The sequence below is a fragment of the Brienomyrus brachyistius genome, chromosome 17 (genome assembly GCF_023856365.1).
Source record: "Brienomyrus brachyistius isolate T26 chromosome 17, BBRACH_0.4, whole genome shotgun sequence".
Lineage (NCBI taxonomy): Eukaryota > Metazoa > Chordata > Actinopteri > Osteoglossiformes > Mormyridae > Brienomyrus > Brienomyrus brachyistius.
The window spans coordinates 6,342,801-6,369,943 of record NC_064549.1 but is presented as its reverse complement, the minus strand read 5'-3'; the positions used below and the strand labels follow the sequence as shown (position 1 = coordinate 6,369,943).

The window sequence follows — 27,143 nt, the reverse complement described above, 5'->3', positions numbered from 1 at the left end:
CCATGCCTGGGGGGGGGGGGGGGGGTCACTCTCTGCCCCCTCCCCCCCCAGTTAATGTCCCGTTTGTTTCCCCCTGCAGTGTCGGTAGGTTATGAGTACGAGTCGTGCCCCGACCTGATCCTGTGGGAGAAGCGGACCGCCGTCTTGCAAGGCTATGAGAGCGATGCTTCTAACCTCGGCGGCTGGGCGCTGGACAAACATCAAGCCCTCAACATCCAGAGTGGTGAGCCTCCACCTCGCTGTCTCTCAAAGCAGCGCTTGCTGTGTTCAACTCAATCCATCTGTGTCTGAATGTTTGATACAGCGCCCCCTTCTGAACACAGTTGTAGTTACGGGATATTTCTTAGGCCCTGCCGGAATTATCCGTTGTTCTCTGAGCCTAAAGCTCCTTCACCTATCTACATTTTTATCTTTGTGCCAATTTGTCCGTCTGTCGAAAACCGACATAATTCCGGCAACTTCCGAAATAGTCTTCCGCCTAGCTAATTATGGTGTCATTTTCCATCCATGCTAGGTGAGAGGGCCCAATTTTATTATTGCTGGGGAATTGCACCTCAATGCTGGGGAGAGTCAGAGCTCTCTGCGCTCCTGTCAAGCGGAAGGGCCGGCCGCTGACTGTCAGCCGGCTCTTATCAGAAGAAATGAGCCGTAGTTGCATGAAATGCGCGCAGGCGATGCAGTCTGTCATCGGCGGCCCTGGCAGGGCAGGGAGGCCTCTTCCTCATCCTACATGGCCGCCAAATTTCCATCCAGGTGTCTACTAGCGCCTGTTTTTAAAATCCGTCTACAGCAGCATTAGCTCAGAGATCCACGTCTTCCGTGGGACAGTCCAGGGCTTTTGGGAACGCGCTGACTCACCTCTCACTCCCCGCAGGCGTCCTGCACAAGGGCAACGGTGAGAACGTCTTCATCTCCCAGCAGCCCCCGGTCATCGGCAGCATCATGGGCAACGGCCGTCGCCGCAGCATTTCCTGCCCCAGCTGCAACGGCCTTGCCGACGGCAACAAACTACTAGCCCCGGTTGCCCTGGCCTTTGGTTCTGATGGCAGCCTCTACGTGGGCGACTATAACTATGTGCGTCGCATCTTCCCCACGGGGAACGTCAGCAGCGTGCTGGAGCTAAGGTAGCAGCTTTGAGAGGCCCCGCCCCCTGGGTGGAGGCTCCGCCCCCTGCCCAGAGGCCCCGCCCTCGGTCAAAGGCCATTCGTGCAAAAGCAACTGTGCTGCCTCTCCTTCCGTTTCAACAACTTTTTCTCTCTCTGTCTCTCTCTCCTTTGTTTCCTGCTGCATCTGGCTTCTGTCAGAAATAAAGAATACAGGCATAGGTAAGGAGCTACGGATGTTCTTCCTCAAACACGAAACGGTGCAGCTCCCTGTACTGTGTATGTAAACATGTTCACGTGCTTTATAAGCCCCGTAAGAATTCCTGCCGTTTCTTTCCTCTAACAAGCGACTCGTCCCCATTTTGTTAAATCGAGCCCCAACGGAATACGTCTGAATTAATGTACTAGGGATGTTTACAGGTGCATTAATGCAACGAAAATTTGATCTTATTCTCCACTATAGCTAGAATTATTTACAGACTGTTGTTGGCTGTTGTTTGAAGCCGTTCTGTTCTTAATGGGCCTCGTTACTGCCTCATCAGGTATTTCCAAAATAACTGAACCTTCTTTGCCAAAACAGCATCCAGCTCTGCATTTGTCTGAGCCTTTGTCATATCGAATAATAACTGCATCTTAAAGTCCGATTCGATGAGAAAAATGTTAAAAGCCCCTGCGGCAGAATGACCGAGTGGAAGATAGAGAGTAAAGCAAATAGGATCATTTTAGGCTACTGCAGATGACAACACATTCAGGTCATGGGTCTGAGATGTGAGACAGACTCCCATTTCAAACCCTTTGGGTGAGACGGCCGCATTCAGACCCAGATTCTGTTAAACTGCTAGATGCTCGGTCTCCTCATCCGAGGTTTGCTTGTCTGACACGTGCACAGTGGCAGCTCTCATTCCTGATACGGCCCTCAGCTCAATGGGCGGTGTTCACTGGGAGCGGATCCGGGACATAACCTCGCATATTCTTCTTTAAATTTGGAAACATGCTTTTTTTTCATAAGAAGGCCAACAGCTGAAATCACAGGCAGCCCACAAGGAGAACAGTTTAAGATAATAATCTGGCTGGTAATAGACGGAGAGATCGAGATAATGGTGTTTTCACTTTGCATGTGTGTGTGTTTCTGCTTCTGTGTGTGTTCCACTGTCCTTTGTGTAAAAGTGGGCTATAGTGTTGATATAAGTGATATTGTGGGTTGAGCCGAAATGGGTGTTAAATACAGATCCTACCGGGGGATTAGATCCTTTTAAGAGGAAGATTGTGATCTCACAAAACGGTCGGGCTGTTCAAACTGAAGCTGCAGATAGTGGAAATGCATAGTCAAGTGCGTGCGAAGCAGGAGCAAGTGGAGAGATAACAGGAAGTCATCCCAGCCAGATGAATCATGCCAGAGGCTCCACGTGGGACCTGCCGGGGTTCGTAACATGAGACGGGGATGCGGAACACGAGTTCCTCTGATAAAGTGGGCGAGTCGTCCTGCCGAGGGGATCAGTCTGGCTGCTCGCAGCCCCCAGGGGGTCTCGCTGCTGCAGGGGAAAATGCGCCCTTCCCATGCAACTCGCATTTCATCCCAGTCGCTGCAGGTGTGGGTTCGTGAAGGTCAGCCTCAATCCACGGCTTTTTAATTTACCGTTTCGTTACTGGACATCAAGAAGTGTGTCACTTTGATGCCTTATTCTTTGATGTCTATGTATAAAATCACAAAGCGATGCCATGAGCTTTTGGGGGGTGTGGCTCAGCGGGCGAGGATGCTGTACTCATGATCGGAAGGTCATCAGTTCAAATCCCAGGGTCGGCAGAGTGATTTCACTGTAGAATGCCAGAGCAAGGCCTTTAATCCCCAATTGCTGCAGACCAGTCGAACCCAGCAGTGATTATAGGATGTGACCCTTTGGGTCCACTCCCCCAGTTGGGTTTCCACTTTCGAACTGAAAAAATACAGGACGCTGAGTGGGGATGGGTGATTCCCCAGCTATCAAAAATACAAGAGAAATCATTCGAAGATTTTTGGCAAAATTAATATTTCAGGTGGGTCAAGACATAATAATGAAGTGGTTGAAGCCCCGCTAAATAAGTCATGAAGCGCCTGCATGTCATTTGGATAAAAGTGTCTAAAATGTAATCGTCAGGTTTTCCTTCCTAGACAGTCGAAGGCACTGGAAGGTGAAGGCAGCACGCATTAAAGCACATTCTGCCCTCTACCTCACTGTCACGTGCAGTGAAGCACAGAGGCTCTGTGGGCAGTCCCACTGTACCCAGGCCCTTACCATACTCGGCAGCACAGCACACTCCATTGTGCAGTTAACATTCAATCACCCTCCGTGAGTCAGATTTTGCCAGTGCAGAGAATACAGATGGACCACAGCTTTCTTGATGAAGGTCACTGCACTCTTTCCTCACTCTTGTGCGTGCTGCTGCCCAATGCCCAGACGAGTGCCGAAACGTGCACGGGAGCGTGTCTGAGTCATTCCTTGGGTCCGGATCGTCCGCATCCACGCCATAACAACATGAATAACAATAGGAAATTGAAAAGAACTTTTACCGTACTTTACTTTTGCAACTTTTCTTTTGTTGGAAATGTTAACAGAGCTGCTGTGTGGAAAAGAGTGGTGCATGGCTAATTGGGTTTGGACACTGCGCCCGTGATCAGCAGGTCATTGGTTCAAATCCCAGGGTTGGCGGAATGATTTTGCCATTGGGCTTTTGAGCAAGACCTTTAGTCCCCAATTGCTCCAGGGACTGGGTGACCCTGCTCTCTGAAAAATGTGTGTCATTTTGGATAAAAGCATTTGCTAAATAAAGACTTTCACGCACACACAGACTCTCATTACCTAGCAGTGGAGCACCCAGCCCCTAAATGACACACTTTAAGCTTGTAAACCTAATGCAAAGGATGGTGTCCAGCGTGTTACGCCTTTCTTTCTTGTCTTTGTTGCTGGACTGAGATCGCCTAGAGAGGCACGGCCCAGACCTACTGTAGAAGGTCAGCTGAGGGGCGGTGCAGCGTCTGGCTGGCCCCCTGCTTGCTCTTCTGGAAGGTTCCGTCAGGTTATGGAGGCTGACACTGAGCAGCCCGGGGGCAAACGTCCAGAGAACTTGACAGAAATCTCCCGTTCTTATCCGGTTTGAATCACCGGCCGTCACTTGTCAAGACTTTTTATAATGATAATTGCATCTGGCAGGACTGTGTCAGAGTGATGTCTCAGATTCTAACAATGCAGATCGCTTTAAAGGTTGAACGGATCGCACATCCCATCTGTCACATCCACATTTCCTCCACATTTCTTTACTGTTTTAAGAATAATTGTGACTGAAGTTTTTTTCTAAATGTTCTCAAAGCCTAATACATTAACTTCTGCATAGATGATCAAGTTAATTAATCGAGATGATGATGTAGAACTGGTAGCTAAATTTGGTGCTTCGGTGGTTTGGAAGTTTTAAAGAGCAGACGTGTGCTTTTTAACCACCAGCAGACAGCAGATTGCCAGATTGTCTGCTTGAAGTACAGTGTTTACTGGTGAACACAAATGTGTTTCTGTGAGAGTGCCCCCTAGGGGAGATTCAGATTAACTACCGACATGGACATTTTTCAGTATGCTCACCTTGAGGCGAGATCAACAAAATCAAGAGGCAAAGAATGGGGAAAATGGCCTTCAAATCAGTATTTAAATACAGGCATCATTTATAGTTTCCTTGGCAAAAGTGAAAATTTCAGTTCCAGAAAGTAAAAATCCAGACCGAGATTTTGTTTCAAAACCAGTTTAGTATTAATTGACTGTGCTCAGTTGATTGGTTGAAACAAAATCTTGGTTTGGACCTGAACGATCCACCTCTGTTCCTTGGTAGAGAATTTGTACCATACTGTGATGTACGGAAACCTTGTGGTGACTGTTAACCATCTTCATCTTTATTTTGTATTTTCATTGTTGGTTTTTTTGTTTATATTTAACAGTATTTATAGGTATTCAATATCAGTAGAGTGAGCTTTTTGTCCTGAACCTGTTTGTGAGACCCAGGTGAAGTGTGCATAGCTGGCTAAACTGTATCCTGACCTGAAATCCACTTCTTTCATGATTTGCTCACAATTTTTGTCTGACTGACGGGCTGATTTGTCTTTTGTTTTAGCAACACTCCTGCACACAAGTATTACCTGGCCACCTGCCCCATGTTGGGCACTCTGTACCTCTCGGACACAAACAGTAGAAAGGTCTTCAAGATCAAGTCCTTGACTGCAGCGAAGGATGTGGCTAAAAACCTGGAGCTGGTTGCAGGAACTGGGGACCAGTGTCTCCCCTTCGATGAGACACGCTGTGGGGATGGGGGCAAGGCCGTGGAGGCCACACTCACCAACCCGAGAGGTAGGAAGAGCAGCCTCAATATGGAGACACAACTTGTTCTCAGAAGGTTGTTGGTTTGAATCCCATCTGGGAGCCACATTGACCCATTAAAAGTTTGGAATGTAAATCCAAGTTCCGCTGAACCATCCAAGTGAAGGCTTACACATGACTGCTCCCGTAACTGTCCATGGCTGAGAGTGACATATCTGAAGCAAGTGTGCTGTAGAATGTAATTATGGGATGTCAGGGGGTGTCAGCTGGGGCGAGTGACGGTGATGCGAGCCCCCGTGTGGAGAGTCCCTGAGGTGGCGTTCTCTGCTAACCTCGAACATCGTTTCCTGGCCTGCGGGCAAAATGATGTGAATCAAAAATGCATTAAAAATATTGTCTCTGTCCATGGCCGTCATTTTGGAGATATTTAGAGCAGCTCAGTTCCTCTGGGACGCTAAATCTCATTTGCTGTGGCCAGCGGGGGGGACTGGGCCAGGGTGGCCGGCCGGCCAGACAGACAAGGGTAGCTATTTGAGAGCTGTCATCGGAGAGATGTTGGCCTAGACACTCACCTGCATCAAGAGAATCGGTGTGGAAATAGCTGTACAAGAGAGCAGGCCTCTTCTTCATAACACGATCATCCGGAGCTTTCGTGCCCTTAAGAAGATAAATTAAGAAGGGAATTCAGCAGCTTCTGTTTCTGATTGTCGCCTGCAAATTAACACGGCGAAAGGCTTTCTGGGAGGGAGGTGACCACATGGCTTTCTTATTGGACAGGCAGTGGGCGTGTGGTGGCGAAGACTCCAGAGTATGACATCAGTGCATTTTGCCATATCCACTCTCTTTGGCCTCTGAAATGCTACTTCTCTGATTTCAGAGCAATAATGAAATGAAGATTCTCAGTTAAAGGATTGTCATCGTTGTTTTTGTTCAGCATTGTTAGGGTTATCGCTGTGTTTGGGATAAAATGATTATATTAGCTGATGTTAAATGCCCAGCATTAACTTGCACTGTAAGTGGTATGTGTCACTTCCTGGGAATATGAGAACAAAGCATGCGATGGTGCCAGTCTCTAAATGCAGTATTTAGCAGGGCGACCTTATTTAGAGGGTGACAGTGAGGGAAGCACCTGAACATCAGCTTCTGGCTTTCACCGTGGCCATCCTCTCCACCTCCCCACCACAGGCATCTCCGTAGACAAGTTCGGCTTGGTCTACTTCGTGGATGGCACCATGATCCGCCGGATTGACCAGAACGGGATCATCTCCACGTTCCTGGGTTCCAACGACCTGACCTCGGCCAGGCCCCTTAGCTGTGACTCTGTGATGGACATCTCCCAGGTACCCCTGAAGCACCTCTGGGTTTTATATTTGTCGTAGAGCTGGAACCAGCTTCAGCCTGGTTTTCGTGGTCTGTCCGTTCAATGGTTTCTCCTGTATATACAGATGAGCCCCAGGTTACCATGGGCCTGTGTTTCGACTTTATGATGGATATTCCAATTCCATTCTGTTTTTTTTGCACTTTCAGTACATTATTCAATAAAATACATGAGATATTCAACACTTTATTATAAAATAGCGTTTGTGTTAATGACTTTGATGTAGGCTATCGGACTGGCTCTTTTACGATACAGTAAGTGTTCTAAGCATGTTTAAGGTAGACTAGGCTATGATATTTGTTAGGTTAGGTGGACTGTATTAAAATGCATTACGATATTTTCACTTCACGATAGCTTTATCGGAACGCAACTCCATTGTAACCCAGGGAGCGTCTGAATTTAGATAAAAATCTTTATTTGTAGCTAATGATCCCTCGTTTGGTAGCTAACAATCACTAGATTGACAAGAGGCGGTCTGCATTCGATTGAATTTGACAGAGTCGTACAGAAACGTGCGGACAGAAACGTGCGGACAGAAACGTGCAGACAGGCCCGGCGGTCGGAATGGTTCTCCTCGAACCCGACTTCTGCAGCCGAGTCTCGAGGGCTGCCTTCCACCTCCCCTCTGTCCTGCTACAGAAGCGGCTTTTCTGCTTCACAAGGTTGTTTGTGGCCCCTGGCAAGTCGGTCCACAGGACCCCAGATGCTGCTTGAAAGCGGTTTTATTTTTGTGCAAATCTGCAGTGCGACACAGAGCGGGGGATTGCCTCCGGCTGCCTGCCCTGAATTCCCTCTAAAGGTCCCTCTGGGATCCTGTCAGGCGGCCCCCCTACGCCAAACCTTGGCCCGCAAGTGCAAGGTGCTGCAGTGGGTTTGCCATGGGTCTCCTTAAGGACGCATCACCCCAAAAGAGCTCTCCAATACCCCATCCTACTCCCACACACTGTCCTTAAACGGTTAATCACCATGAAGCCTCTTAAAAGTGACACTGTTGGGACAGAAGTGTGTTTGTCTTGATGAACTTGAAGTTTCACCAGTGGGTTTGGGATATTTGTGACCTCCTAGTGAGCTTGCAGTCAGAGATGAAAACCACACCATGAAACATGATTACTTGAAGCCCATCTTCACCCCAAGGACGCTCTGAGCTCCTCGAAGGCATGTTGAAGATGCTGTGAAGAGCGTCCAGTCTGAACCAGAGGGGAGCTCGATAAGCAAAGGCGCTTAAACCACGTCTCATGGACGATTCACCAGGCGTTTTGTGGCTGGTTAAATATGAGATTATTCTTTCCTTGTTTGCTTTTATAAATACCATCTCCTTTCTCGCTTCCTCTCAAAGTCTAAAAATCATCTGTACAGCACGAGCAGGACATGACACTTTCACCCTCATCAAATATTAAACTACCAGCATTGACAAGTAATGGATCTGAAAAAAAAAACTCGGATTCCTCTGTTATTCTGAGCGAATTCTTCTGCTTCGTTTCCTTTCTCGCCGACTGAGAAAGCAATTTTCGAACCAAGCTGCCACCAAAAATCAGCCCCCTTGACCACTGTGTCACTGTCACACTCCATACATGGACCCTGAACTTGGACGTCTTCGTGTCACATGAAGCTTGTCACGTAAGCGGTGACGATGACCCTTTGACATTCATGACCTTGTCGATTATAACAGGAGTGTGAGAGTAATGTGTAAAGTTAAGCATTAGCCATTGCACAGTGTGCTGAGTGCACACGAATGCTGCTGTTTTTCAGTAAGATTCTCCCGCAGTTGCTAATGGCACAGTGACATAATCAATGCCAAAAAGCAACAAAAAATAAAACAAAATTGCATGAAATTCCTCCTAGAATATTCAGAAAGTATGGAGATGGGAGGTGCTGATCCGGCTGGTGATGGAGTACACCAGGCTTGTGGTTGGAGTACACCCAGCTGGTGTTGGAGTACACCCGGCTGGTGATGGAGTACACCAGGCTTGTGGTTGGAGTACACCCAGCTGGTGTTGGAGTACACCGAGATTCCTGACAATGCCATGTTGAGAGGCAGGTGAGCCCTGGTGAGAGCTGAGAGGAGCTGGAATAGAACAGACACAGACGGCAAACCCTCGACCCCTTCGATGTTGGGACAGGGTCAGCCCTACCTCGCCCCTTTCCACTTGACGGAGAGGCCTACTTTCCATGGCAATGGGGGGCTCCTTCTGGGCTTTTTAAAAGGCTGATCTCCCCAATGCAGATCTTGGCAGGACCACAGGGCCACTATATATGAGGCACACCCATGTAAAGCACCTTGGAGTGACTCTGTTATTGAAGGCGCTATATAAAAATAAATTGAATTGAACTTGACATCCACACATACAAATGGGCCAGGTCTCTCTGCTCTTTACCTCCTGGAAGGTAGAGCTGGGGACCCCCCGCATTACTGTATTCCTGAATCAGTGTGTGAAGCTTGGATGTTCTTCAGATGTTCCTCTAGCTTCATCTGGCTGCCCTGGTTCCCTTTGGTGGCCCAGAGACGTGTCGTCCAGGTTTATTGATGAGTGTCACTCTTCCCTGTAGTGTGCACGTGTGATGGTGTGAAGGATCTATCGTGCTGGAGAAGCGTACCTCCACTATAAACTCGCTGCCTCAATGTCCGTGTAATAAACCACGAGTAACAGAAAAATGTTTCAGCCCCCAGTCTTTGGCTCGGAGGAGAAATTTAATTTTGTAACCTCACCTCTTTTTTATTCAGCATAGAGGCAGTTTCTGAGCCCTTTTTATTTCATAAGTCATGAATTTCATTTTATGCGGCTCTTCGCCAACACGCTGCTTAAGGGACGTGCTGAAGGCTGGTCCTTCTCGCTGGTCGCCCCCTTCCCCACGCGTTTTACCATCAAAGGTCAAATGTGCATTGCAACATTCAACCCGAAATGGATTCTTTAAATTGAAACAGTCAGTATTTTATCGTGAAACACAAAACTAGGCTTTTTCCTCGGGCTGCTGGCTCTTCATAAATAAATCTTCACCTCGTTAAGATGTCCCACTGAAACGCTCCAGTTCAGCCCTGTTAATGTGGCTTGACTCGTGTTCTGGTCTTGCGGCATTAATTGTAGTAATTATTCTTACTTGTTGTTTCTCTGTTCAGGCATTAGAATCTCCATGGACTGTGTTCCTTGGGCTTTGTGACTGTGTCCGAGGTTTTTCATGACTGCTCTCTTTTACCGTCCCAATTTTATGATAATGTGACACCTCCCACTTCCCCTGTTTCTCATAAATGAAGCAGAGCAGATGTTTGCTTCTTAAAGAATAACCAAATCTCACTGCAGCTTCCATACTCGGGTGTCGATAGTATTTTTCTATTAAGCAGAGGTGTGTTTTTAGTGATACATTCTCGTCTTGGATGCTGCTCGTTTTCACTGCGGAGTCGGGCTTGTCTCCGGTGTGGGATGAGGTCACGCCACAGAGCTGAAATCCGGGCTCAGTGTTCAGACGCTGGTAGGGCCTTAATGGAAAAAAGACGATGTAGAGAAGGAGGTTCACAGTTTAGCTGGAGTCCCAGTAACTGACAGCTGCTTTGCCTGTAACACCAGTTCAATGTAATGTGATTTTTGCGAATAGCTGAAGAAGGAGATGCTTTGTACTAATAAGCATTATCGTCTTCTGCATGAGGGCTCTGCTCACTCTGGATAAGAAAGGAATTACTCAAGAAAAACTAAAAAAGAACAGGCGGCCTCTGTGGGCTGATAAGGGTTGGCTTTCTTGGTTGCACAGGTTGTGTATGATCTATGGTGTGGTCCAGTTGGCTTCATCTGATACTGTGACTTGGCACTTTTCTCTTGACGTTATGGTGTTATCTACTATGATCTGGGTTCTTCAGGCATACTGCCATTATTCCACAGTTATCAGAAGCTCAGAACTTCCATAAGTTTCTCAAAGTCACAGGAAAATAACTGTTTCTACTTTTTACCCGCTGTAAAGTCAGTCTTGTGCAAATAGAGGAGCGTTTTCAGTTGCTCCTACACCTCCAAGAGTTTGTCTCTTTGATTTTGAGATTAGATAAGCATGAGAGATGGTGAAACACTGGTGCCTCTCGTTCTCAGGTTCGCCTGGAATGGCCCACCGACCTGGCCGTCAGCCCTATGGAAAATTCGCTCTACGTCCTCGATAATAACGTGGTCCTCCAGATAGCCGAGAATCATCAGGTGCGCATCGTAGCTGGCCGCCCCATGCACTGCCAGGTCCCAGGCATCGACCACTTCCTGCTCAGCAAGGTAGCCATCCACGCCACCCTGGAGTCCGCCACCGCGCTGGCCGTGTCCCACAGCGGCGTCCTCTACATCGCCGAATCGGACGAGAAGAAGATCAACCGCGTGCGACAGGTGTCCACAAGCGGCGAGATCTCATTGGTCGCCGGGGCACCCAGCGGCTGCGACTGCAAGAACGACGCCAACTGCGACTGCTATTCAGGCAGTGAGGCCTATGCCAAGGATGCCAAGCTCAACGTGCCCTCCTCGCTGGCCGTATCCCCTGACGGGCAGCTCTTCATCGCCGACCTGGCCAACGTGCGGATCCGCTACGTCCGCATCAACAAGCCCTACCTGAGCCCCTTGAACCTGTACGAAGTCGCCTCTCCCATCGACGACGAGCTCTACCTGTTCGACGCCAACGGCAGCCACATCTACACGCAGAGTCTGACCACGGGAGACTACCTGTACAACATCACCTACACCGGAGAGGGTCAGATCAGCAGCATCACTGACAAGAACAAGAATGTCGTGAACATCCGGAGAGACTCGGCAGGAATGCCGCTCTGGATACAGGCCTCCAACAGCCAGACCTTCTGGGTGACCCTCGGGACTAACAGTGCCCTCAAAAGCATAGCAGCCCAAGGCCAGGAGTTGGCTTCCATGACGTACCACGGAAGCTCGGGGCTGCTGGCCACAAAGACAGATGAAAACGGATGGACCACCTTCTACGAGTAAGTGCAGGGAACATCTTTGTCGTGTTTACTTTTAAGCTATTGGCAGTGTTGTCGCAGGACTCATGACACTTTATTTACTGAAAGTTTACCAGAATGCCCCTTATTCCCAGCCATTCATCATGCACATACCTCCGCCGCCCTCTAGAGGGCGTGGGCTGCCAAAAAGCTTTAGATGATCGACAGCAGCCTGCTGCTGAGCGCTTAAACGGCAAGAGGCTCCTAGTGAAGTGTTTCCCCCTCGGTATTAATGCTAAACTCTCTTCAGCTGTGTTATTATTTAATACTCGAGTGAGCCTGGTAGGAGATGTTATATTTTCGGAGAACTCGACAGCTTTCCATTATCCTCCGCGTAAAAAGTACCGTGAGCGGCCGTAATTAAAATTCTGTCCGTACTTCATTTAGTTCACACGTAGACTGACTTTTTCCGAACCGGATAACAGCTTTCAATAAGTAATGAAAATAAATCTTTACTTTCCTTTAATGGGTTTTCCTAATCGGGCCGCCCGTGTGCGACGCAGAGCTGCTAATCAAAAACGAAGCTGAATGATGTAGACTGGCCTGGGAAGAGCCCCTCCCTCACTCACTCTCTCTCTCTCTCTCTCTCACCTGTAATCCACTGTAAGACTTAGACTGTTTACTCAGAGAGTAAGAGACTTAAGCATGATATTTCCCTACAGCCAGGACTTAGACTTTCATGTATAATTTAACCCCAATAAGGACTTTACCTTGTTTTACCGTAATTAGCTCGGAAGGTCACATTGCCACCTGAGGGTCGGACCTGTAATTTCCTTGCTTCGGAGCTGTATGGGCCCCTCCATTAATCTCCAGATAATCAAGTGTTTAACAGTGTTTCCACTCAGTCAGACGTTTTATCATGCTCTCAGCCCAAAATTAATTAAGTCCTGTACCAGTCATTTAGCTTTTAGATACAATTTAATTTAGCAATTCTGTAGGGCCACTTCAAAAAGGGACGGGCAGACCTGCCATCACAGACATGTTTTTTTTTTGTCATGACCCCAGCTAGACTGGGGGGTGGTGCTTTTAGATTAGGTCAGCACTGGTGCCGGTAAATAACTTTGTTAATTCCTGTTGGGTGTCCCCGTCTGTCATTAAGGGGATCCTCTGTAACGTGGGTATGTAGGTACTGTCTGTAATGTGGGTGTGTAGGTGCGGTCTATAAGGTGGGTGTGTAGGTACAGTCTGTAATGTGAATATGTAGTTATGGTCTATAACATGGGTGTGGGGGTACGGTCTGTAACGCGAGTGTGTAGGTATAGTCTGTAAAGTGGGGGTGTGTAGGTGCGGTCTGTAATGCAGGTGCGTTGGTACGGTCTGTAACGTGGGTCTATGTGGAAGGGACCTGTCTTCCTCCATCATTTCCCCTGACCGCTTTTTCCATCTCGCCTGCTCAGGTATGACAGCTATGGTCGGCTCACCAACATCACCTACCCCACCGGGCAGGTCAGCAGCTTCCACACCCACCTGGACAACTCGGTCAGGGTGCAGACCGAGGGCTCCAGCAAGGAGGACATCGTCATCACCACCAACCTGTCTGCTTCCGGCACTTTCTACACCTTGACCCAGGGTAAGTAGCTGTCGCGCTTGACGGCAATGCTGTGGCACGAACGGAGCTAAACTTACGGCCATGATCTGCTTGAAATACCAGTCGGCCAGCTTGGGCCCGTCCTGTTTTCTGAAGGAAACAGATAGAAAACGAGGCCTTTCGTGCTTCATGGGAGGTCGTTTGCTGGCGCCAGGCCCACGAATTTCCTATATAGCATGAATTTTTGATACCCTGCTCCTGAGCCCCCACCATATTGATTAACTATTGAACCCTCCCGTCTCACTTTGTTGGAGGCCGTAAAGGTTTTTCCATGGTAACACTTTAATTTGATGAATGCCACCTCTCGGGCATCGATCCCCTCCCCCCCGATGGGGACCCGTCTGAAAGGCGAGATGATAACCCGTGGGGCTGGCGGTAATAGGCAGGCTGGCCCGGTGGCCTCGTAGCGGTGACCTTGCAGCGGGACACTCGTCTGGCGGGGAGCCCCCCCGTTAATTAATTCGCCATTGTCCGGTTCGCTCGCTGACACCTCAGTAATCACGCGGTGACAGGGGTCACCTTGTCCCTGCACGCCACTTCCGTGCCCGTGCATGCGGGTCCTTTCCTCTCGCCGGTGAGGGGACAGGGGAGGAGTCAGCAACTCGGACGTTATAATCTGAAAATAATTGCGTGTATTTTCAGCACGTAATCAATACGTGTAAGTGTAGCCAGGAGTTTAAACTTCAGTCGTGCTTGGCAGTTTCCCTACATTAAGATGGGCAACTCAAAACAGACATCAGTTACCCATAATAACTAATGATATTACTAAGTTATTTCTGAGAAACGTCCAAGAGCATTTTGACAGCTAAAAGTCCCAGATGAAAGAGCTCATATTCACTAAAAACAAGTGAGGGTGTTTTTTGGTTCAGCTGCATATTTCTGCTTCTGCGTCATTCTCTTACCGGACGTTAAGTAGGTCCTCTCCACGCTCAGAAAGCACCTTTTAAAAAGTTGCATCCGCACAGAAACCCACTTTGAGCAGATTCACTCTCCATCAAGCTTCTGTGTCTTGCAAATGTTTAGCAATCCAAGCATTCGCACAACGGAATGCAACTTGAGGTTTAAAATTCCGTCCTGCGTGTGTATATATCTAAAAGTGTATATATTTTTTTTTTTATATGTGCCGTGGTCTAATTAGTCTCTTCTCTGGCAATGAATGAAATCACAGCGGTCCTTAATGAACGAGGAATTCATCAAGGCTGCGCCGTCCTTCCGACGCGAGGCCAAGTGGGTCCCGGCGATGAATGTTGAAGGGGTTTTTAAAAGGCTACATTTTTCACCCATATCTACCTTGGGGGCTCAGTTCGCCCACCTGGGGACGGTGACGGCCAGTGACAGAATTATGCGCCGTCTCCCGTCTCCCGCTAATTGAGCCTTCGTAATTTCCTACTCATTTCTTGAGCTTCTGACACTTTCGTGGGGCGATGGAAGCAATTAAACTGACAAATTGCACTTTGTTGGCGTAGACTGGGTGGCCAGACGAGGATTGCTACCTTATCGGAGTTATGCTAATTCTGAGGATGGAAAAGGCTTCTTGTCAAATTAAACAGTCTTGAATCAAAACCAGCTTCTGCTGGGTCTTAAGTGGAGTTTATTTCTTCAGTCTCTGCGATTAAATGTCGTGGCAGCGATGTGTTGGTCCCTCATTCGCTCGTTCGGGACGTCGTACTAAATTGAGGGCCGCGTGCGTTTCTAAGCAGAATCGCTCCTGCCAAGCGTTAATGGATTTCCTCGGAGCTTTACGGTTTTTCGCGATGACAAACCTCACTAGGGTGAAATTTGCTCGCTCTCGCGGTTTGAAATCCTCCCTAAAACTCACCGTCCAGCCGCGTCTGTCGCTTTACCCAACGTCCCCTTGTTTGGCACGCTGTTACCACGCTGGCCGGAGAATTTGGTCACTTTACTAATCTCAAGGTTTCTTTATTTGTGTCCCCGTGATCCACTTGGGGGTTCGCTGGTATATAGAACAGCGTAAAATGATCAAGTACAGCACAATCGGCACGTAGCCTGCAGCCATGTTGGGGTCGTTAAGTGGGTTTTCTATAAATAAACTCCACCAGTCCTCTTTAGCTCTGCGGGAGACTGGGGTAAATGAAAAGACCCACGTGGTGCTTCTCATCATTTTCGAGTTTTTACATGTAAGCAAAGAGAAACAGGTACCTGAACTGTTGAGGCTGCACCAGGAACCTGCCACAGGAACCCTCCACAGGAACATCTCCACAGAGCACAGAGGAACTCTATCTTCCGCTTCATACCTACCCACGCAGGTCTTCAGTTCAACAGCTGACATGATTCTGCTGTCGCGAGCTACTCTGATGTGACGGAAGTCGCAGCAAGGGCATGATCGGGGGTCTTTGTGAGATACACATGTAGGACATTGATTGGGGGTGGGGGGATAGGTCCATGTCAGGGTTAACCCGAGTTAGTCGCAGTTTAGGTGAAGGTGGTGATTGAGAAGACAGGGAGCAGAATAGGTCAAGATGAGCGTGTTTGATATGGAAAGGAGTACCATAGACGACGGCAAATGTGCTCCAGGTGGGAGAAGCCCATGATTGGAGCAGTTACCTGAAGGAACCTTTGATGTTTCACTCATCATGAAGTTCTTGTCAAATGTCCTGTGCTTTGTGATTACTGCCCAGTGGTTCAGAGAGTGACTGATGATCTGACCCGTGGTACTGACACATTTATTCATTTACTCTTCGAACTGCCTGTTCCATTCTGGCTATGAGCTGAAAGGTCTGCATTAAGTACAATTCTGGGCTGCCTGGTGTAACCAGTAGGTCTTTGATTCACATCCTTCCAGACCAGGTACGGAACAGCTATTCTGTGGGTCTGGATGGCTCGCTGCAGCTGGTGTTGGCCAATGGCATGGAGGTGACCCTGCACACGGAGCCCCACCTGCTGGCGGGAACCGTCATCCCTACCGTCAGCCGCAGGAACGTCACCCTGCCCATCGACAACGGCCTCAACCTGGTGGAGTGGCGGCAGCGCAAGGAGCAGTCGCACGGTCAGGTGACCGTGTATGGGCGGAGACTGCGGGTGAGTATGCGGGAGCGGCGGAGGGCATGAAGCTCAGCGTGTTAGGCCTCTGTGCCTGGGATCAGAAGGTCACCGGTTCAAATCCCATCTTTGGCAAAATAGTCACATGTCCGTTGACCCTTCAGACCCCCCCCCCCCGAAAAAAAATGCTCTAGGGGTACCACATATATATTATTGTAGTATGTTTCAAAGCAGAGCATGATGGGATATGCAAAACAAAACATTTCAGTTTACCTGCAAATGGCAAAAAAAGCATAATTTTATACACATGCACAGAGAAGTGAGAAGGGTGGAATCTGTTGGGACTGAACATCTGTCGCTATGATGACCTTTTCCTCACATTGAGGCTGAGCTCTTTCTGATGGTCCTCCCTGTAGAGGAGTAAAGGTGGAGCCCAGATAAGAGGAGAAGCAAAAACACATATCTTAGTCCCCAGGACGCCGCCTGTGTAAAAAGGTCCTCTGCAAGGTCACATGGTCCTCTGTAAGCTTCAGGGTTTGCTGTCAGAAGCACATGTGACTCCAGGGGCAGTTCTGGGACTCATTAAAATGGGGGGGTGGGCTTAGAAAAGCTGTAATTCATACAGAGGGACCAGCATTTTTATTAGCCGATGTCATGTTTTGAATAAGTGAGTGACAGGGGCGGGGCATTCTGGGAGCCAATCAGCTTCCCGCCTGAGCCAATGCCCCTGTGGCGCGCACCCTTCTTCATGACTGGGACGTCAACATAGCTGTGAGTCAGCGAGAAAGGGATGGCGCTTGAATTTTCACAGGATAATCACTGGCTACCCCGGACGGGCTACAGACGGCCACGAAGCGCACAATCCGCGGGAGCCAGCTGACACACGGGCGATGGCTAACGATGACACACCGGAGCGCTACAGGCATGACGCGGTCTGCGAGACATACAGCTGCGATTTCCCCATCAGGGCACAGGGCCCCGGGTGGTGCTGGGCGACCATGTCCTCGCATGTGAGACAAACAGGTCAGCTCTGCGGCTGAGGGGCGAGACTTCTGCTATGCCAGCGAATTTGGCCTGCAGAAGGAACCGCCAACACACAGAAATCCGAGAGCGTGACAGATGAGTCGAGAGTTTTCTCCTCATGTCACTTTACGGGTCTCATTACGATGACACTCAGTGCCTCACATCCTGGCAGCAGGTTTTGCTCTGGCCGGTTGTGAAAATCCTTCCCAGACGCCCGTGTTTGTGATAAGATGCTCCTTGGGTGGTGTGTCTCAAACTGCAGGGTTCTAGTTGTGATCCGTACAGTAAAGTGAGACACATTATCCTTCTTGACTGTTCCCATCTTGGCTCCAGGGCCCTGCATCCTGCTCTCCTTCAGAATATCCTATTTAAGGAATTGTCCAAGTTAGAGAAGTTCCCACGAGACGGGATGTGCTCTCCAGGGCCCGGGCCCTGCAAGCCCAAGGAGCTTTTTCCGTCTTTGGCCCGAGCCTGACTCCTGGAAGCGTTTTGTCTCTCTCACCGCTGTGTCCTGGAAAATCTCACTCACCATTTATGGGGGAGGAAGGCAGCCGTTCGATGGTGATCTGTGCCGCATGACGGGGGCGTCTGAGGACATCTGTGCACATCAGAGTTTGAGGGTGACTAGCAACATTATCTGCCTTAGTGATGTTCATTCCTCTCTGTTATTGTAGCTGATGATTAACGATGAGTACAGACCAGCTGATCCTAGTCCTTGTTATAAGACCCCCTCCCCCCCAATTTCCGTTTACCTGACCTCTTAATTAATTTGTCTGAGCTTTTCAAAAGAGATGCAGATCTGGGTCTGCCTGCTAGTTAACAGCTAGTTCACCTTCGTGATAAATCTTGTGCAGGTGCGTCTGTGCTAATTAAAAAATCAAAGTTTTTTTTACAACAAATGAGAAGCATAAATCAGTGCTTAACGACGTGGGTGAGGCCACACTAGATATGGGCTTAATTACGTTATGGTAAACAATGCAGCCAGGCTGCAGACCTCACCACTGACGAAGGCGCCCCCCCCCTTCCCCGGCCCCCTCCTGCACACAACCTCTTCTCGCCTGACGGCGTAATTAGCTGTTTCTACCTCCAACTTCCTGTGCAAGCGTTTTCTCAGCCATGCTCTTCAGCTGAGTGTATGAACTCGATGCTAACAATCATTAGCGTGTGTGAGGCTCTCCGTGTCCCACCAGCACTTTGAAGGGTAAATGACTAACCCACCCTCCCCCCCATTTTTTCTGGCACACACCTTTAACACCCCCCGCTGGCTCTCTCCTTCTCGCTTCTGTCATCTCAAACCTTCACATCTCTTTGTGGTTCTTAGGCTGTCAGATCTGTCTCCATTCCTGCTTCAGGGCAAGCTTTTAAAAGAGTAAACAGACTAAGCACAGCTATGCTGGCAGCCAGGGCTTCCGTCTGGAGCATGTGACCCGCGCCATGACACATAGAGGATCATTGGAAGGGGGCTGTAGGTGTCACAACCCCTAGGTCTGTATCTCGAATCACGAGTGAACATGCCAACAGGGTTTTGCCCTAGTATAAAATAATGCCCTCAGTTGCCTATTAGTGACATATTTTCCGTGCTTGACACACATGTAAATTCGGTGTGGCCATCTAGCCGGGGCTGAGTACGCCGCTTTCCACCTCCAACTGTGCCAAATTCCCCATGGGTTCCTCTTACCTACATCAACTTGAAACATTGACCAAAGCAGGGCACCTGCTTCAGGAGTTCTTGGGCTCTTCTTGCATTGCCGGTGAAGTGTGAACAGGGGCCACCTGGCCATTTGAGTGACTCTCGGACAGGCTGACTGCCGACTGACCTGTCGGCGCCCTCCTCGAATTACCGCTCACGAAGAACGGCTCTCTATTCCAATCACAGCTGGGATGAAGGCCACGATACCGCATGCATTAAAAAGGAGCGAAACCGGAGTGATTCTCGGCAAAGTGTCATTCACACATCGTTCGGATTTGGGTCCCGCTCCACAGCGTGAGGAATGTCGTCTCCTCGTGATAATGCTTATCTGAAAGCTCAGCAAGGTTCAGTGGTCGCCGAGCTTTGGGTAGATTGGGCTACCGGCGTTTCGCTGAATAAACCGAGACACACGCTCATTCTTCTAATCACAGTGACGTTGCTTGAAGTTGAAGCTCTTGACACCTCTGTACCGTGCTTAGCTATGATGGCCGCGTATTACAGGCAGAAAGATCTCGCAAACAGCGACTCTGATGATGTATGAGTGTGTGGATTCCTTAAAAATGCCCCGAGACGTGAGCCGTTTGTTGACAAGCCGCCTTCGTCACAGAACCTTCTCTCTTTTCCACAGGTGCATAACAGGAACCTGCTCTCGTTGGACTTTGACCGCATCACCAGGACGGAGAAGGTGTATGACGACCACAGGAAGTTCATGCTGCGCATCCACTACGACCAGGCGGGCCGGCCGACTCTCTGGGCCCCCAGCAGCCGCCTCAATGGTGTCAACGTCACCTACTCCCCTGGGGGGCAGGTGGCGGGGATCCAGCGGGGCACCATGTCTGTGCGCATGGAGTACGACCGCAACGGACGCATCGTGTCGCAGACATTTGCCGATGGAAAGTCCTGGAGCTACACTTACCTGGAGAAGGTAGAGATCATTCTGCATTAAAGTAGTACATTGGGGTCACGTTCTCCAAAGAGACTTTAATAAAAGTAAGAACAAGCAAGACCTTCAACAAAGATCAGAAACTGGTTAAATATACCATGGGGCTGCCAAATGCTCCAATCTGATTGGTCAGAAGTCTGACCTATTCAGGGTCAGAGGGGGTCCAGAGCCTATATGAACTAGGCAGGGAACAACCCAAGGCAGAGCACCAACCCAGAGTACCAACGGGCCATTTGGTGACTCCAATTAGCCTCAGTGTGTATTTGAACTGCGGGGGGAAACCGGAGTACCCAGAGGAATCTCCATGACAACACGGGGAGAACATGGAAACTCCACACAGGGAATTCTGGTGGAGACTCAAACCTACATCCCAGAGGTGTGAGGCCACTGTGCTAACCACTGTGCTAACCACTGTGCTAACCACTGCGCCACCATGCCGTCCCTTGGTCGGAAGTGAGTCGATTAATTTTCTGTAACCGTACACATACAGCCAACAAGCCGAATCAGTAAAAAGTAAATCAATGTGCGATTATAATCCCTAATCCCGAGTACAGTCAAACCTCGGATTGCGAGTAACTAAGCTTGCGAGTGTTTTGCAAGATGAGCAAAAATTTTTTATAAATTTTAACTTGATAAACAAGCGAGGTCTTGCAATACGAGTATTACGTATATGCTTTGTCTGCCGAGCATCACGTGATCACAAACGAGGCAATGGTTCTTCTCTCTCTCTCTCTCTCGCTGCGGGATTGTGGGTAATCAGGGCATAGCAGTGCGAGCGATGAATCTGTTTAACGACAACGCAATGTCCACATTTCCGTGAAATCGAAAAGGAGGCAAAGGCAGCTGTCATCGGATAGGTTCCTTGTTAAAGTCGCACAAAAAGAAAAAGATTCCAGTGAGCCAACAGACAGCAGTGTTTCTGTTAGTTATAATGAAAGTCGTCCTACAAAATAACCCTCCTCTTCTCCTCTCTCTCGTCTCCCTCACACCATCCCCGATTCTTTTCAAAGGTAAAGTGCAGGTTAATTTGTTTTATTTATTTTTACTTTATATTTTGTATTGATAATTTTTTTTATGTATATTATTGGGTTGTGGAACGAATCGTCTGAGTTTCCATTATTTCTAATGGGAAAATTCGCTTTGACATACGAGTGCTTTGGATTATGAGCACGTTTCCGGAACAAATTATGCTCGGAGTCCGAGGTTTTACTGTAATGTCATGTAAAATTGCCAAACACAATATAAAAGTAACAAACTACATGAACCGTTATTTGGAAGTAGCTAGTAGTGGGGGCAACTGTCACTTGCTACTGGTTTATGAGGCTAAAGACTTTTTAGGAAAGAGGGGAGATTTGCACACAGATTTACCACAGTGAAGGCCCTTCCACATCTTAAACATGCCATTTACTTCCCAACAAGATGTTTTCATCACACTGCTACCAAACTGATGTGGCGTAACGCTGAGGGATTCTGGACTCAGATGAGTATCCCAAAATTTCACATCAAAAGAAATGGAGTCTCTCATTTGACACAGAAAATTACTTCAGATGATATTTTTCTAAATGTTCCTTCTGATCCATATAAATATTTTTCATCTGAAAATAGTTTTTTTAAGTGATAAATGGCCTTAGGTTGTGCGACATTTGAAAGTCATGAGACTAGCAGGAATTTTTGACATTCAGTGGGTTTGTGGGATTTAGGAAAGGAAAAAAGGACAGAAATATTTAATAAGAATTACTAATGAAGCAGTAATTCAAGCCTGCACTGTTGTCACAGAGGGCCTACACAACAGGCTGTTGATTTCCTTCACATGCCTCTTTCGTTCCTCCCCTACAGTCCATGGTTCTCCTGCTCTACAGCCAGAGACAGTACATCTTTGAGTTTGATAAGAATGACCGACTCTCTTCTGTGACCATGCCCAACGTTGCCCGCCAGACTCTGGAGACCACCCGCTCCATCGGTTACTATAGAAACACCTACCGAGCCCCCGAAGGTAACAGCTCAGTGCTGCAGGACTTCAGCGAGGATGGGGAGTTGCTGCAGACCACTTACCTGGCTACTGGGAGGCGCATCATCTACAAGTACGGCAAGCTGTCCAAGCTGCTCGAAGTTCTCTATGACACGTCGCGCGTGGCCTTCACGTACGATGAGGCCTCGGGCATGCTGAAGACCGTCAACTTGCAGAGTGAAGGCTTTACCTGCACCATACGCTACAGGCAGATGGGCCCACTTATCGACCGGCAGATCTTCCGCTTCAGCGAGGAAGGCATGGTCAATGCTCGCTTCGACTACAACTACGACAACAGCTTCCGGGTAACGAGCATGCAGGCCGTCATCAACGAGACACCGCTGCCCATCGACCTGTACCGTTATGACGACGTGTCCGGCAAGACCGAGCAGTTCGGCAAGTTCGGGGTCATCTACTATGACATCAACCAGATCATTACCACGGCCGTCATGACACACACCAAGCACTTCGACGCCTACGGGCGTGTGAAGGAGGTGCAGTATGAAATCTTTCGCTCACTCATGTTCTGGATGATGGTGCAGTACGATAACATGGGCCGGGTGGTTGGCAAGGAACTCAAGGTGGGACCATATGCCAACACCACCCGCTACACCTACGAGTACGACGCCGACGGCCAACTACAGGTGGTGTCCATCAACGACAAACCCCTCTGGAGATACAGCTATGACTTAAATGGGAACCTGCACCTGCTTAGCCCTGGCAACAGCGCTCGGCTCATCCCGCTCCGCTACGACCTGAGGGACCGCATAACCAGGCTGGGGGACATCCAGTACAGAATGGATGAAGATGGCTTCCTCCGGCAAAGGGGAAGCGAGTACTTCGAGTACAACTCTGCCGGACTGCTGGTGAAGGTTTACAGCAATGTGAACAGCTGGAGCATCCGGTATCGCTACGATGGCCTTGCCCGCAGGGTGTCCAGCAAGAGCAGCAATGGGCAGCACCTGCAGTTCTTCTACGCCGACCTCTCCAGCCCCACCAGGGTCACACACATGTACAACCACTCCAGCTCGGAGATCACCTCCCTCTACTATGACCTGCAAGGGCACCTCTTTGCTATGGAGCTGAGCAGCGGCGACGAGTTCTACGTGGCGTGTGACAACATCGGCACGCCGCTGGCCGTCTTCAGCGGCACAGGCCAGATGATCAAGCAGATCCTGCATACGGCCTACGGCGAGGTCTACATGGACTCCAACCCCAGCCTGCAGCTCATCGTCGGCTACCAGGGAGGTCTCTACGACCCCCTCACCAAGCTGGTCCACCTGGGCCGCAGGGATTACGACGTGCTGGCCGGCCGCTGGACCACGCCGGACCACGACGTGTGGAGGCGTCTCAACAGCGAGAACATCGCCCCTTTCAACCTGTACATGTTCAAGAACAACAACCCCATCAGCAACAGCCATGAGATCAGGTGCTACATGACAGGTGAGAGGCTGGCACGCCGCACAAAGCCGCACACGTGTCCGCCTCCCAAGGTGAGGGTTACCGTACAGGAGGTGCTGATGCTTTGTATTCTTTGCATCATTATCCTCCCCTGACTTATCGCTGAATGATTTTCATTTTCCAAACAGTCAGGAGGAACAGTGTGGCGCAGCACCCTCCCGTCCCTGAGAGATGACATTATTCCGCAGCGTCCGGGTGGGGGGGCCGGCAAGAAGACAGGTGGACACAATGGGGAACAGCAGAACAAAGGGAAACAAAGGAACACGCTTTGTAATGCAGAGCCCGTGACAGCTGGGAGGGGGATATCGGGCCGCCCTCCCCGGGGAATACTTCGCGGTGCACATTCAGGAAGCCGGCAAAAGCGTGATTATAGTTTCCGTAGCAACACCCTGAGATGGTCGGTTTGGATCATCTCTCTAAAATGCTGCCACAGGACGAGACAGAGGTCTGGTTAAGTCCGATTAGAGAAGTTGTGGCCCCCCTGTCTCCTTACCCACCTCCCTTGTACAGAGAATTTTATATGCAGTACTGTGCAAAAGTCTTAGGCAGCCAGGGAAAATGTTTTATTTCATGTTGATATGAAACTATGATATTATACCTGCTAAAGTGCGCTAGCTTCAATTTCAAAACCTCTGCTAAAATCACCCCAGAAACTGCAGCGACCATCCAATGCACCCAGGTGTTTTTTTTAAGTTGACCACTAACGCACCTCGTATAGCTAATCAGTATCTCATTGACTTTTCTAATTAAATTAATTAATTAAATGTGCTGGTGTTTAGATTTAATGGATGCAGGGAATGGCTGGGGTGCCCCTGAGGAGAGGTTTAGGAGCTGAAGCACTGTTCATCTAGCCATCCGACAAGATGTCAGGAACTTCTCAATGAATGGAAGACGTCTTTACTAGTCTTTGTTGCGTATTTCTTCTGCTCTAATGTTCTAATGCCAAATTGTGTTTTCTGTTCTGAGGAAAAGTGCACTTAATGCACCGACGAATGGCTTTAAACGTTTATCTTGACTGCCTAAGACTTTTGCACGATCCTGTATTTAGGGCTCTCTGTGAAACGCTGCCTCCCTGCGACTTTCAGGTTATCCATGGGGGCCCCTGCCGTAGGGTGACATAGCTGGCTTCTCCTTCGGCTCCGGCACACGGACACGCTGCGTGTGTCCTCCCGCGTACGGCCATGCCATCAAACACCCAGCTTAAGAGCGAGCAGCTCTGCCTTCGCCGTTAAGCTCTGCGCTGGAGGCTGAATGTTAAACAGTCTCCCGCATTTGGATATACGCAAGGCCCTCTCTCTGGTGACTAATAGTTCAGACATTTCTGTTCTATCTCTGCGGATTAAGGGGGTCTTTTTATTGTACTTAAACAAATCTCCAGTATAGGGAGCTTTGTCAGCCTCTGTGATACAGGGACAACAAAAAGCTTGTTTCGGGTTGATGGTGATCTCTTAACGTCAGCAAAAAGCGCGCTAAATGGAGAAAAAAATCCCCTTCATGTAATGGTGTTTAGGTCAAGTCGTTGCTCATTACAGAAACGTCATTTTTAAACTACTGACCTTTTCATGAAGGAAAAAAAAACGGGTTAGGAATTAAGGTACGAAGTCGTCCAAATTAACGACCTGTTGGAGTCTCTTTCGGAAATGGCCTTCGCCTCCGAAACATAGGAGTGAGGATCGTCGGTCCAGTACCTGCCCATAAAAAGCAGACTCTAAAGGTTATTGAGGCTGCGTCTATAGCGTGAATTATGTGGCGATGGTGAAGGCAGCTGGCCTTTGGCGTAGCAGTTACCTGAATGTGAGGCGATGTCCGTGCAGGGAATGGCGAAAGGGCACCGACACAGAGCTGGTAAAAGGCAGTGTGGCGTTCATGACATGGCCCCCTGCGGCTGTCTTCAGGCGGGAGGAGAAGCATAGTAAGAGAGGATTCCTAAGATCCGGGGGTTTGTGCTCTTTCATCTGTCTGTCACAGCAGATGGACTCAGTAACCTGGTGGCGGTTTTTCAGTGTCTTTGAATAGAATAACTTGGGCCGGTTTTACCATAAGGGTGCTGAATTGCCTTCAGCATAGTCTGATATCCACTAAAACCCGACTTAAGCAGTGTTCCCCAAAGCCAGTCCACGGGGACCCCCAGCCAGCCCATACTTTTGTTCCATCCCACCTCCCAGCCAATCAGGAACACCGATCACCTGGTACAGACGTGTTGGGAGCTGGGAAAGCAAATATGTGGACTGTCTGGGAGTCCCGCAAGGACTGGGATGGGAAATATTGATTTAAAGGAACCATTCAGCATGTTCACACATGATGTCGTCCTGCTGTCAGTCCGTTTTTTATTCCATCTTTGTTGTGAGGGTGTGGAACCTGCGGAGGCTGATCCTGGATCTCACCTTCTTAGGATTCAGTCTCCTTGTTACCGTAACAGTGCAGTTTACAATCTGCACGTAGATGTGTGTGTCCGTTGTACGGCATCTTAAAATCATATTGAATCAGTTGGGTGAGAACCATACAGACTGATGTCGTATTGGAAATGCTGCATGTCTTGCCGTGACCTAAGAAGATGGACGAGTCCATTCCCCAGAAAACCTGTAGGATCTGTTCAGCCCACGCTTTGCTGTGCTGGCCTTCACGCGTGTGCTGGCCTTCACGCGTGTGCTCGCCTTCACGCGCGTGCTCGCCTTCACGCGTGTGATCGCCTCCTCGTCCCCTCATTCGCTCTGTGTCTCGTCCTGCCGCAGATGTCAACAGCTGGCTGCTGACCTTTGGCTTCCAGCTGTACAACGTCATTCCTGGATACGCGAAGCCCAACACGGAGACCATGGAGCCCTCGTATGAGCTCGTCCGGACACAAATAAAAACCCAGGAGTGGGACAGCACTCGGGTAAGTTCCTCTAGAAGAGTCCACAACAGTCGCCTGCTTTCAGTAATATTCGTCAGGGCTTTAGCTCTTTAATTAGGGGGTGGGCGGGGGGCCTGTGTCGATTCTCCTGCCCTGAAAGGAGTTCCCTCCTCCCGTCCTCTACCCCAGACATCGATTTGAGACTCGCCTCTCAATTTCACACTCTACCAAATAGGAACCAGACGCCCTGAAATGCCGCATTTATCAGGCTCCTCAATCGCCTTCGAGTCCCTTGAATAATTGAGGAGTTTGCCGCTGTCTTCCTGGGCCTCCTTCCAGATGGACGGCTTGCAGACGCTGCACGCCCCGTGTGCTTTCAGCCGGTTTTACGATGCCGGCAAATGCAGGTGATCCTTTCTGCTGAGAAATGGAGCCCTGTAGGTTCTCCACAGATCCCCACGACCTCGCCGTTTCCATGCCGATGATTCTGAACACGATAAGGCCTGTTTCAGATCACTTCCGTACCTTATGTTACTCAGACCATGCTATCTATGAGCCAGGATGGTATCCGTCACACCAGCAGTGGGACTGAGACCTCAATATGGCTTTTGAAATGGATACACGGTATCATTAGGGTTATTTTTGAAGACGTGTGGTAGCACTGCAGCATTTTCGGCTTGGAGGTTGCCCAGAAGGTCTTCTCACAAGAAGGACTTCCTCACTGACACAATGAAATATCTGAAGAGGGTATTTGGAAGGCATTAGTCCATATGAAGTTAATATATAGCCGTGGAAAAAATGAAGGGACCACAGCAC

At 49.1% G+C, this 27,143-nt stretch overlaps 1 protein-coding gene across 7 annotated transcripts in view; it reads left to right on the top strand.

The window, feature by feature from the left end:
- tenm4 (teneurin transmembrane protein 4) overlaps window positions 1-27,143 on the top strand; it is a 135,682-nt gene that overhangs the window by 103,387 nt on the left and 5,152 nt on the right. For 5 of the 7 annotated variants that reach the window (XM_048982009.1, XM_048982008.1, XM_048982006.1 and 2 more), the window contains 11 exons: window positions 80-223; window positions 875-1,124; window positions 1,305-1,325; window positions 5,235-5,467; window positions 6,623-6,777; window positions 10,886-11,763; window positions 13,179-13,351; window positions 16,173-16,408; window positions 19,711-20,007; window positions 21,862-23,476; window positions 26,227-26,369. In XM_048982009.1, the coding sequence (XP_048837966.1) occupies window positions 80-223; window positions 875-1,124; window positions 1,305-1,325; window positions 5,235-5,467; window positions 6,623-6,777; window positions 10,886-11,763; window positions 13,179-13,351; window positions 16,173-16,408; window positions 19,711-20,007; window positions 21,862-23,476; window positions 26,227-26,369 (4,145 nt within the window). The remainder of the gene's footprint in view (window positions 1-79; window positions 224-874; window positions 1,125-1,304; window positions 1,326-5,234; window positions 5,468-6,622; window positions 6,778-10,885; window positions 11,764-13,178; window positions 13,352-16,172; window positions 16,409-19,710; window positions 20,008-21,861; window positions 23,477-26,226; window positions 26,370-27,143) is intronic. The other 2 variants (XM_048982007.1, XM_048982005.1) reach the window with 1 other exon arrangement.